The sequence below is a fragment of the Conger conger genome, chromosome 2 (genome assembly GCF_963514075.1).
Source record: "Conger conger chromosome 2, fConCon1.1, whole genome shotgun sequence".
In the NCBI taxonomy this organism is placed as follows: Eukaryota; Metazoa; Chordata; class Actinopteri; order Anguilliformes; family Congridae; genus Conger; species Conger conger.
Window position 1 is genome coordinate 70309492 of NC_083761.1, and position 12940 is coordinate 70322431.

General features: G+C 38.1%; 1 protein-coding gene across 1 annotated transcript; it reads right to left on the reverse strand.

Moving 5' to 3' along the window:
* Window positions 1-6145: 6145 nt before the first annotated feature.
* On the reverse strand, window positions 6146-9126 carry LOC133122864 (tetraspanin-1-like). Its single transcript, XM_061233095.1, has 7 exons — window positions 9054-9126; window positions 7999-8214; window positions 7602-7676; window positions 7399-7506; window positions 7019-7144; window positions 6603-6695; window positions 6146-6274 (listed from the first exon to the last, which is right to left on the reverse strand). Exons 1-7 carry the CDS (start codon window positions 9108-9110, stop codon window positions 6215-6217), a joined length of 735 nt encoding a protein of 244 aa, XP_061089079.1. The 5' UTR covers window positions 9111-9126; the 3' UTR covers window positions 6146-6214.
* Window positions 9127-12940: the final 3814 nt, after the last annotated feature.

Below are 12940 nucleotides of genomic sequence, written 5' to 3' on the forward strand. Positions count from 1 at the left end.
TGGCTACCCCATGGGTACACTTGCCTTCCTTGATAATGTAAGTGTTGATAGCAGCAGCAGAATGCATTCTGAAGTGTACTGAAGCATCTTTTCTGCTTAAGTTGACTCAAATGCCTCCAAACTCATTGGACCGTGCTTCATCCCACAGCAAGGCAATACTTACAGACTGCAGTGTAAAATGTCATTGTGAAGGCTGTGTTGTTTTAATGGTAGCAAATATGTATCTACTTTTAGCTTGGTCTACTTTTATTGTTTGTAAAACTACGGAACAAATGCAGAACAGCACCTACAAGCATACAAAACATGAATGTATGCGCACAGGGGCACACGTGGGAAATGAACGTGGGGCAATGTGACACTTCTGCAGACACAGTGATAGAGTGCTGTAAGATGGCACACACACACACACACACACACACACACAGTGGAGGGGGGGAAGGAACATGAGTGACCATGGACCTGCCCAAAAGTCAAACACATGTAAAATTTGTCTTGCACAACTCTTGAGTAACTAGGGTTTACTGCTATGTCCCCTGCCACACTGGCCTCTGACAAAAGCTCAGCTGCATTCATTCATGAATATAAACACATGATGGATCAGCAGTAGGGTACTGTATATCTATTTGTCTTTCATGATATTACTGGGTCCAGAGCGTTAATTATTTACCAGAAGCTCTTAAGCAGGTGGACTTTCGAGAGCTCTCGCAGATGGAAGAGCAAATTGCAGAATGAAGTGAAGTGTCGCATACAATGTTTAGTGTGCTGATGTAGCAAGAATAGCACCATTCAAAAGTAAATGTATTACGCAATTGGCAAAACAGTTTACAGGTTAGCCCCCATCAAAAGACAATGAAACAACGGCATGATAATTGTTCTGTTTGTGATCACAGAGGTTCTGCTTCTGTTTTTCCATTGGTGGGAACACAGGTGGTGAGAATTGGAAAGGGGATGGGGGGAGGGAGGTAGAAGTGGGAAAAGGTAGCTACTGATTGTTGCACAAGGCATAATACAGAATATAAGATCTACAGCCACAAACTTAGAAATTATCTAATAATCTAATTATGCTGATCTGAATCTAATTTCCACCAGAGAAACACCCAACCCTGCACGGCCATCAACATAAATTCTACATGCACATTAACACATTTTTCAATGTGGCAATATCTGGACATAGCTCTCTTTTAAAAAATATTTAAACCCACAGTATATTTCACTTCAGAAATTGTGCGGCCCAACACGGTGTTGTTCTTGCCCTCTTGCTCTACATACACACACATGCATGCACACACACACACTCTGCTGAACTCTGCTACTGACCTTCATCTAAACTCCCTGTCTGTCCACTCAAAAGCACTGTGACGAGGACCCTCTCATTCAGAGCCTTGACTCCTCGTTTATTGATTCTGATGTAATGAGACCTGCCCTGGTTTGAGAAGCTGAGCGGTTTGCCTATTTCTACCTCTGTGCTCACACCTTCTGGATCTGTCCTAAACTGTTATGCCATATTGGAGTTGGTAACCTGACAGATCTACATTTTATTTTAACATTGACTTCCCACAAGAGGGCGCTATTGAACTGGTAATATTACACATTGTTTGTGTACGCCACGGAAAGCAAGCTTCCATTGCATTTCCAAAGCAACATAGCAACATCCAACTGAGAAAAATACGCAGATTAAATTTTGAACCTGTGGTAATCCTTGATGTAATAAGAGGACAACCGCACGGCATGATTTATGATTTATGTTTATTGTTATGAGTTATTAGAATTTATGTTACCGCAATTTATGTAATTCATGAAGTTGCTACAATATAGCATGTTTAGTCATAATTTTGGGACATTCCAAAAAATGGTATAAGAATATTTTTAAATGCTTTTATGACAGTCCAACCTGGAATAGGATGGTTATTTTTAGTTGGCTTTGAATTCCACAAGGCAAAAATATTTTCCATATATGGGTATACTGTGGATCATAAAGCATTGCAATGACAGAGAAAGAGGGTGTTGGTATGCCCTGTTGTACCACAGGCATAACTTATTATACTTAAAAATATTTATCATAAAGAACCCTTTTCTAAAACCCCTTCCCTTAAAAAAATAATGTGAAATTTGCATTTTTAAGCATTATAATATATTCTATTATTTTGTAATGATAAAAATAATGATTTAGCATAATTACTAACTAACAAGTTGACACAAATCTGTAAAATCTGTTTATAAATCTAAAAAAATTCATATAAAGAGCAGTGAACCATTTACAGTTTTTTACAATCGTTTTCACACTTGTCTCAATACCATGTCCACTTTTTCAAAACACTTAACACATTCACCATATCATTAGACTATGTGAACTAAACTGTGGATATTTTTGCATTGCTTTCATACTAAAGGCATTCAATCACCACTTCTTCCAAAATTCATGAATACCTCTCTCTCAGTCACTACCAGCAAAGATTTGTACAAATACAGCAAATTTTGCAGACATTTAGATACTCTGTTCAAAACAGTTAACTTTCAGTTCAAAACCCAATAAAATTCTGATCATTGTGGAAGGAAAGATGCTGCATTTTGGCAGGTAAATGAAGCTATATATGCTTGACATACGTAAGACAGATCATTCTGATTTGAACAGAAAGTTTATTCAGTTTATAAAAATTTTTTTGTTTGCAGCCTTGTTACCATCTATACAAAAGTGATCATACTTGCATTGAAATGTGCATTTCTATGGGGTAAATATAGATAGAGTCACTGAAGAGATTTTTCCACTATTACTGCTGCATATGTACTGCTGAAACACCTGGCTGTCATTTCAGTGAACAACCTACCCAGGTGTTTGTTGTTTGTGCCCCGTTACCACATATACAAATGGGGCCACTTTTGGATTGGCATTTGCATTCTTTAGCCTTGGTGGGGAAAACGGATGCAGCCAGTGGTAGAGGAAGAAGACGCCGTGGAAGAGCAAGAACAGTCATTGATCCTGTGGTAAATCATGGTCTGTCCCTGATGGAAGCAGGTTGAGGGTTCAACCAAACTTGCCTAGATCCACAGTGGCTTCAATAGTGAGGATTTTCAGGCAAACCAACAGGTACTATACAGTCTTTACAGCATTCTGACTGAAGGAGTTCAATTCATGTGTATATTACAGCAGTACTGTGATTTGAGAAGTCTCCAGAAAAAGCCGATGTATCAGAGCACATTTGTCTTTGACTCACTACAGGACCCAGCGGTTTTCTCACACAGTCACACAGGGGGAAGGGGAATAATGTTTACGCCTCAACAGGAGGATACAATAGTTGGGATGGGCACATGTCAACAACAGCATCAGGCTAAGAGAAATATGCAACAACATATTCGCAGACAAGAACATATTTCCAATCATTGACAGTGTAAGCACTACAACCCTTTCAAGAGTGCTACAGAAACATCAGATCAGGATGAAACAGTTGTACACCGTCCCCTTTGACGGAACTCTGAGGGTGTCAAGGAACTCAGGTACCAATATGAAGTTTATGAAGGTATATGTGAAGGTTTAGGACCACCACCCACATGAACAGATGTCACTTCTAGATTCAATGGCTGCTGGGTGTATGGACATAATAGTGGAACACATCCAGGGCTGGATAAGGCACGCAAAAAGATGTTTTCCTCGGTGTATAGCAAGAGATAACATTCGGAGTGACGTTGATGAAAATCTATGGCCAAATACTGTAGGACAGGATGGATGGGCCAGGCCAACAGTAGACTTTTGAGACTGATAGGCAGACAATATATTTGTGCGAATTACTGTATATAGTGAAAATATTGCTTTTTGGGATGTATTTGTTATTGATTGAAATGTATTTTGAGTAATTGATTGTATTGTATTTTTCTTTTCTGAATTACAGTATATTGCGCTGTGAGAACAAACGTCAAAATACTGTAAACCCTCTGAAAAATACTGTTGCTTTTGTGATTTGTTTCTTTATTATATATTGTTTTACATTACACAGTAAAAATTGTTATTCTGGGTTTCCAATATAGTAAAACATTCATAAATTTACAGTTTACTGTAAATTTACCACACTCAGTCATGACATCTATTGTGAGAGGCAAACCAACAGATCAAAAGTTTCTTTAGCTGCTTGGCTTGAAATATTTGTGGATGCAAAAATAGAGGAAAGGGAAACACAAAATATATGTATTTAGCAATGCTCCAAGTTGTTTGTGTTTTGCAGTTCATTGAACATTGAGTGACAAAGTAGTCTTATGGGAGAAAGCATATGCTATAGTTATGGCAGCATGAGTCACTTTTGGGTGAAATATTAAGTGTTTTGGTGGTTGAAGTGCATTTTGCGCCAAAGATTAACTGATATGCTCAGGTGTGTGTTTCAAAAGCACACTGTGTGAAGAGTTTTGAAAAAGAGGACATGGTATTGAGACAAGTGTGAAAACGATTGTAAAAAACTGTAAAACTAAATCAAATAAATATTTGTTTTGACCTTTGCCTTTAAAACTGCATCAATTCCCCCGAGGTACACTGTCCTACTGTTTTATAAGAAAATCAGCTGGTAGGTTCTCCCAAACATTGGCTGTTGGAGAACTTGCCACAGTTCTGTGTCGCTTGCTCCTGGCTCTCCAGGAAATCCCAGACAACCAAGATCAGGTTTTTATCTGAAAAGTGGTCTGTTATTTAATTTGTTACTTTATTTAACAAAATACAAAAAATCTCGGCAACATTAAATCTTTTGGAAAATAAATGTCTTAATTTAGGAATCTTTTGCCATTTTCTGCTTACACACTAATGCAAAAAAGTACAAAAAACCCAAAACATCTCAGGCAAATTTCATGTGTTTCTGCCCAAGACCTTTGCACAGTACTGTACATATCAGCAGTATTTTCAAATAATATGTTAATGTATTAATGTCATAGTCTGGATAATTCTATGTTATTTTAAAATGATTACATCTGCTCGATTTGATAGTAAATTGAGAGTAAATTGGTATCAGTGGCTATCGATCCTCTTCTTGGGCGTGTGCCAAAACTTCCAACTCCTGAGATAAGCATAAGAAAATCTCATGCTGCTAAAAATATCTGAAAGTTCCATACCCATTGTAGCGGAGAAGGTATAGGCACTTGCTGGTTTGCAGCACAAATACACTTATACACTTAATGCTCTACCTAAATCACCAGTAGCATACAGTGTTATTGTTTAATTGTATTATTTCAAAATGGGGCATAGCTCATGGCAGAAATATACAATACATATACGACCTCAGGATGTATAAGTCAAAAGTTCAAAACAGTTAAATTTTTCATTTCTTGTTTTAATCAATTCATCACTTTGCAACAAATATATTCACATGATGAAAATGAAGCAAATGATCTAGATAAAATATGATCAAGTAAATATACTATTACAATAAACATGAACTTTTCACATATATTATTTGAATGAAATACATAATATCTAATATTGAAAACATATGAACTGTCAAAAATGTTTTCTTTGTTCTTTATGTACATTTGCAAAATACAGTAGATTATAGACAATAAAATAATGCTATTATTTACACTTCATTATTCAATATAAAAAAGATACAGTTGAGAATATAGTGTGTGAGTGTGTGTGTGTGTGTGTGTGTGTGTGTGTGTGTGTGTGAGTGAGTGTGTGTGTGTGTGTGAGTGTGTGTGTGTGTTTGTGTGTGTGTGTGTGAGTGAGTGAGTGTGTGTGTGTGTGTGTGTGTGCACCTGAATGTGTGTGTGTGTGTGTGTGAGAGTGAGTGTGTGTGTGTGTGTGTGTGTGTGAGTGTGTGTGTGTGTGTGTGTTTGTGTGTGTGTGTGTGAGTGAGTGAGTGTGTGTGTGTGTGTGTGTGTGTGTGCACCTGAATGTGTGTGTGTGTGTGTGTGTTCCTTGCAGAAAGCTTCATCACACAGTATAACTACAGTGCTCAGCTTGGGTAGAAGGAGGTCTGATTTGGTCTGATGCTTAACTAGAGAAGTAATTGGTAAGATCAGTGTTAAAAGATATGTGATAATACAGTATGACCTGCAGTGCAAACACATCAAATCATAAGCTCTCATGTCAAGGACCAGCATGTTATCACTCTTTGCATGTGCAACACATGGCTGATTAGACTGAAAGCATTCACAGTTCTTCATTTAGAATCTCTGATGATTACAGTTAATGGTATATGGTAACACAATGAGGATGTTGCACATCTGTGTTCTTCTGGTATTATCTTTTCTTGGCACCTATTTGGTAATACATTGACATGGACACAGCCATCGCTGCAATCTGAAGAAGAAAAACACAAACAGGGACACATGCTACGGTAAGCTTGGTGGTCGGGACTGCCAGTAAGTAATACTTGAATCATAACATATTTCATAACATATGTTTTGTCATTGTCTATCACATGGCTTTCACATAGTACTTTTGACTATGATCAATTTTGGATACCACAGGGGAGGTAGGGAGAGAGAGAGAGAGAGACAGAGAGAGAGAGACAGAGAGAGATTGTTGTCCTTGACTGTATTGCTTTGAAAACACTTAAATATTCAGAGAGAGAGAGAGAGATTGTGTGACCAAGGGAACTTTTTTTAATTTATTTTTTTTACTGTACCTCGAGGGCAGCTATTCCCAGTGCCACAGCTCCTATGATGATGATGTTTTCATCTATTAGCTTTATCAGTTTAGGTAAGCAGCCAGAGACTTTCTGCAAAAACCAGAGGAAATACAGACACATTTAAGGGCCGGCCAAGAAAAGCGAAAGGTGATATAGCTGAAACACACTTACAAGAATAACAATGACAATATATAGTATGTAGATGAAAAACATCAGTACGAGGTGTATAAAGATAATGCAAAACCTAAGAAAATAGCCAGCAAAAGTGTCACAGTAGGTAAGGACAGAAGATGAGCACAAATAAGCTAGAGTATTCTCAGACCCGAGAAACAGAGGAAGGGCAGTACACATGACATACAGTAAAATAACAGAAAGTGTAAAAAAACAAAAACATAGTGTTAAACAATAATTACCGATATTTGAACGTTTGCTGAATTACAGCCCGGAATAAGGCAACATTCCTCTGGGAAGGTCATGCTATTGTTGTAAAAGGGAGAATCGAGGAAGTCTGTGTAGTTATAGAATCCACAGCAGTCCAGCTAGCAGAAGCAGAAGAACATAGGTATTCAGATGAAAAACTTTTAAAAGTACGAATCTGGAATTAATAAATTAAAGTAAATATTTTACTGGGGCAAAGTCTGCATTCTGAAAACAGTTTTCACTGTATCATTGTGATACTTAATAATTAATACTGTAAATAATTTACAGACATGTTTATGTATTTAATACGGTTAGTTAGTTTTCTCCGATTACTCCATATTATTCATACCAGCTAACTAGTATAATGTCCTACCCCTTCCATTGTGGCATTCCATAGACCAGTGATATCAGCATTTGCCCCATAATCGTTCTTGATGACTTCAACAGCTTTTTCACCCAATTGGCTAATCAGATCCTCTGCCTGTAAAATACAGTTCAAAGCGTAATCATCACAATGTCAAAACCACCGAAAACCATTCCCCCACTACAGGCTCTGACTGGCATTTTGTGACTCACCAGAGGTTGAAAGACGAAGACCACAATTGCTCCTGCCACTTCTGCGAGAAATACCAGCAGCACTATCACAAAGAACTGGATGGTGAGGAGACAGGGTTCAAACAAAATTAGTTCCTTTTTAATGCTTTTATCATGCAGCTGTAGAGCCTTATTATTGAAAACAATCTTATCCATAGAAATTACCCCCTTGGAAAGATCTCAATGTGTTGAACACTAAACTACAAACTATAGCAAAAATATTGATGCAGAGTACAGCGCTGGTCTAACTGGCCAACCGGCTACCAGCTGTTTCAAAACCTAGCTTGGGCTGGTCAGACCATGTTGAATATGGAGCTGGTCTAACTGGTCAACCAGCTACCAGCTGTTTCTACGCTTGAGTCCAGGCACTGTGACTCACCAGCAGCAGCATACACCTGCTCTCCTTCATGGCCCCACAGCAGCCCAGGAACCCCAGGACCAACAGTACGCCCCCCACAGCGATCAGCAGGTACCCCACATTGAGGAGCTGGTTTAGCTCCGGTGGGGCGTTCTCTATCTTCCCTAGGACCGCAAACAGGGAGCTGCTGTCCACCTTCACCCACACCCCTACGCCCAAAATGGCGGCACCCGCCAGCTGAGGGAGGGAGAGAGAGCAAGAGATGGGAACGGTTACTATGCAAGGAAATCATATCAGGTCTGGCCTATTGCAAACAGTACGATTGTATATGAGTCTAAATAGTCTATGAAAGAAAATGGGGAGAGTAGAATGGTAACACGAGACCCATTAAACATGAATCAATCTAATAAAGGAAACGTTATCGGTTTAATTCACAGAAGTCACAGGTTCTTTTCCAACAATATATCTATTCAGCCATTGTAAACACTGCTGTTCAGCTACTTGTTTGCAGAATAGGGAACAAACCTATTTATGAATGTAACTATATGCAAGTGTATGTCAACCAGGATAGCTGTATGCTCTCTGGAATCACACTGATTCCAGTCTTGTTTATGATTAGTAATGGCTTTAGAAATACTATACTGAACTCAGACCAAAAACTAAATCTGCAGTTCCCTGAATTAAGGTGTTGAAAAAAGATTGAGCTGTTACATAAATGTTTCTCAAATGTTTCTCAAAGAACCTGAATATTATGGACTACATGTGGTAAACATTTTATATTTAGTTATTGCAATCTACATATCTGTAATGCCAGTTTCCACGGTGTTTTGTGACAACAGCAAAAACTTAAATGTCATGGTCATTCAAACACACCTGTTGAGTGACCTTGAGAAACACAACGGTTGTTGAAAGTTACTCCAGATAAGTGGCTTAATCAGGGCAACGTGAGAGACCTTATCAAGAGACCGCAACTCATTGGAGAACAGGCTGGATGCCGTTATCCTCACTTATAAGCAGAATGATGGAACACATGAAATTCAGACGTATAGAATGTAAAAAAAAAAGTTAAGACTTACAAAGATCACTCCATTGAACACGAACATCATAATTTTGAGAAACCCGAAGCAACCCATTTTAATGTTTTCTTTCTTGCTGAAAATAAATGAAAAGAGACAATAATTCACATGGTCAGTTTAGATGCACACATAGTTCAGATGTACCATACTATGCAAAAGTCTGGGGCACATGCAAAACAATTCTGTAAAGCAAAGATGCTTTCAAACATTTATGAAATGTAAAGTTTGTGAATATAATTTTTTTTTTCTGAAAATCCAATAATCTCAGACAGCCTCGGACAAGTTTTTATGTGAAAAGTGGTCTATTACTAAACCTTTTTCTGTAACATTGAATTTCTTTGAAAATGAATGTTTGAAAATCTCAAATTTGTTATTTTTTTTACTGACCCACATAGTAATGACACACAAGTAGATAATGCATAAAACAAAAAATAAACATCTAAGATTTGTGCTGTAAAGTGAATTCAAGTGAAAGTCATGTAATATCATGTAGTGCCAAAAAGCACAATCAGTTGTTTAGAGCAATAATGTTAATCAGTACAAGGAAAGTTCATTCAGAAGTCAATGTCCATGAAATAAACTGATGCTGCTGTTTTAAAGGTACTGCTTGAGGAAGTTTGCATACCAGGAAAAACATGTTAATGGCCTTTCTTTTAACTGTAAAAGATATTCTGTGACACTTTGTGGGCTATTGGTAATTTAAGGTATTAACTGAAAGCTAAACCAACCATTTTAAAATAGAAATAGACAATTGAATGTGTTGTGAAACAGTTTAGCTATGTGTTTAAAATATGTTGTAAAATATTTATGTCAACCACAGGTAGCCTAAACGAATAGTCCAGCTATAAAATGAGCTACCATAAGAATAATCAGGAACACGGAAACAAAGTGTTTCCTGGTAGCGTCAGGTGGCTGTTCAGCACAAGGCTATAACAATTAATTATTTTATTGTCTGCCTTCTCTTGGCCTACAGCTGCAATATATGGATCTATTCCTGGCTTGTTTTATGGCCCTTGTCCTGTTGTTGTGTTCTTTGTGCGTCACTCTCAGCTGTATTTTCACTATTCACGTGCTCCACAGAGACGAACGTTACCATGGGGTTCAACAGCATTATAAAGACGACTGGCACCAAACTGCATCTGAAATGGGTCATATATGCAGTCTGAATTGGATGAACGTGATTTTACAGGCCTCTGGAAATTGTAGGGCTGTCAGTTTATCTGATTATATCACAACATTTTTTTACAGTATACCGATAAACCACCTGTGTTCCCATGGCTAGGTGTCACATGAGTGGTAAATTATTTAGACCATCCAGAGCCCAGTTGAACGTAAGCTGTGGGGGGGGGGGGTCATCGAAACTCATTTTAGACGCATAAATAAGGAGGGGACGATTTCCCTGACGAGTAGCAGGGAAATCCCCCACAGATTAATGAATGACTCGAACTTAGCAACATCTCGCCAACCATTTCCCAGGTCCCAAGACCTCCTGCTCTGAAGAATATGCTGTACCTATTTTTGTGACTTGAAAGATAAGAGCTCATGGCTATCGACAAACTTGGTGACTAATTATGCACTCACGGTCTCTCCATCGTACAGTAGTAAACTGACCCGGTAATGATAAGCTTTTCCGCTCATTTGCAATGTCCCAAAACAGAGACTCTTAAGGTTATGATGAAGTACACAATTTACCCTTTCTTAAAGAAAAGACCAATACACTGAAGGAGAAATTATATGGAATATCAAACTGGGAAGGTAAATAAAGTGACTGATTGTAGATTTCTGTGTTATGTCTGAGAAATGTTATGGTTTTACAGTGTCAGGGATATTTAAAGTCAGGCACAAGTCACTCTGTAGGGTTGAAAAATGTTTGAAGATAAATACGCTTAGACATAAGGACATAGTTTACAGGGAGATAGGAGGGGTTACAACCGCACAATATTACAAAACAGGCAAAATAACCCTCCCTATAATAGAGCAAGATGATGACAAAAGTCATTTCATTAAATAAAGATGGGGATTTCATAATGTTATTGGGATATACTGAGCAGTAAGGCAGGTGTTTGTCATGGAAGTCACAGGGCATGGATTCTTGACTTTCCCAATTTTTTGCCATTTTTGCAATTTCCCCTGTTTTTTGTAATTTCTGTTTCTATGTTTTTTGAAAGTTCTGGATGACTGGCTTAACTGTTACCCTGAATGTATGGCTATGGTGCTATTTTTATAGGCTTACGCATTTTAACAATAGCCTATTGCCAATGCTGGGAGAAACAAAGTGCAACAGTGTATACAGATTGTGAAATGTGGAAGTGCCCCTGTCAACAGTGCTAATGCCCAGAACTCCTTCTCCATTATGGTCACATCAGTGATAGCAGGTGCTCATCACAGACTCAAACCTCACAATGCACATTATTCTACCAAAATGTTAAAGAATTGAAAACGGACTCATGGGAACCATTGATTTTTTCTTTAAACTTTTAAGCACCCGCTATTGTCGCTACAGATGTTATTTTAATCTTTGTCCCACTACTGAAAATGATTTCTATTAATTCATGTAATCAATGAAGGTTTTAAAAAAAAAACTGTGATTTATTCTTTTTTCAGTTTTCAGTGAATTTCAACAATTTTGCGCCTTGACTTCAACCAATATGTTCCATGACAAACACCCATCAATAATATTTTTCTGAGGGGGGGGGGGCTCTACCCTTGTGTAGAGAACAATAAGATATATCAATAACAGTGACATATTCCTGCCCACTCACCTTTAAGCTGTATCGAGGCTGAAAGTAGTGAGCATACGTAGTACATGTGAGTATGTAAATTTATACATTTATATGGGTTATCAACATTCGCTTGTCAACATTTAGTTTAAGAATAAACGCTACCTTGAAATGTAGACGCTATAATTAATGGGATGTTACTGTACATAATGTAGTATGACCCATCACCAAACTACAAACATGACTGAAGTATTCTGAGTGAAAATCTTTACAAGGTCTCTTGTCAAAGGGAAAAAGTCTGACTGATATTTTCACTCTTTCCCTTCAATATTCTATGAAAAAGGCTTAATGATAATAAAAGGTTTAACAGTTACTTTAGAGAGAAGTAAATTCTTAAAGCACATAAGTCCTGAGAGAGACAGGTGTGCATTGCTCTTACCTTCACCCAGGAAGTACAGTGAGAAGCCCTGCTGGGAGAGTGTGAGAGAAAGGGTCTTTACCTGTTTCCTGCTGTCCACCAAAGTGCTGGTTATATATAAAATGAGAGGAGGGAGTGGTGGGCAAAGTCCCACCTTGAAAGCGAGGCATGCTCAAACACACACACACACACACACACACACACAGGCCAGGCGCACGCACGCATACTCTCCCTCTCTCTCTCTCTCTCTCTCTCTCACACACACACACACACACACACAGACACACTAATTCCATGACGACACAACCTCAATTAATTATACCACGTGAATAGGGAGAAATCAGCTTTCATCAGGTTGAATCAATGACCGCAAGAGCAAGTGTTTAAACACACGGGGCACGGTGACTGAGATTTCTTTGTTACACTTTCCATGTCAGGGTAAAGTTTGCGCTATTTATGGAATGGCGCAACGTTCCAATAGTGTTCCTTAGTGCCGGTTAATGGTTTGCTTTTATTTTAGTTGCCGATTATATTTGTAGTTAAAGTTATGGCTTAGACTCACTGCATGAACATACCAACCTACATACAATGAGCTGAATAATACCTGGGACATTTCTTTCTTGATTTGTCTCTGGCCTCCACAATTATATCATTGTAATGAAACAATTAAAATGTGGTTAAAGTGCAGATTCTCAGCTTTTATTAAAGGGTATTTTTTAATATCAAATTCGGTTTCATCCTGTCGAAAG

Excerpts from the sequence above, each read along its gene's own strand:
- LOC133122864 (XM_061233095.1), bottom strand. The coding sequence starts at position 9,110 with ATGGGTTGCTTCGGGTTTCTCAAAATTATGATGTTCGTGTTCAATGGA. Across the intron at positions 8,215-9,053 it reads TGTTCAATGGAGTGATCTTT|CTGGCGGGTGCCGCCATTTT; the intron begins GTAAGTCTTAAC and ends TCCCTCCCTCAG. Across the intron at positions 6,696-7,018 it reads CAGCAAACGTTCAAATATCG|AAAGTCTCTGGCTGCTTACC; the intron begins GTAATTATTGTT and ends TGGTTTTTGCAG.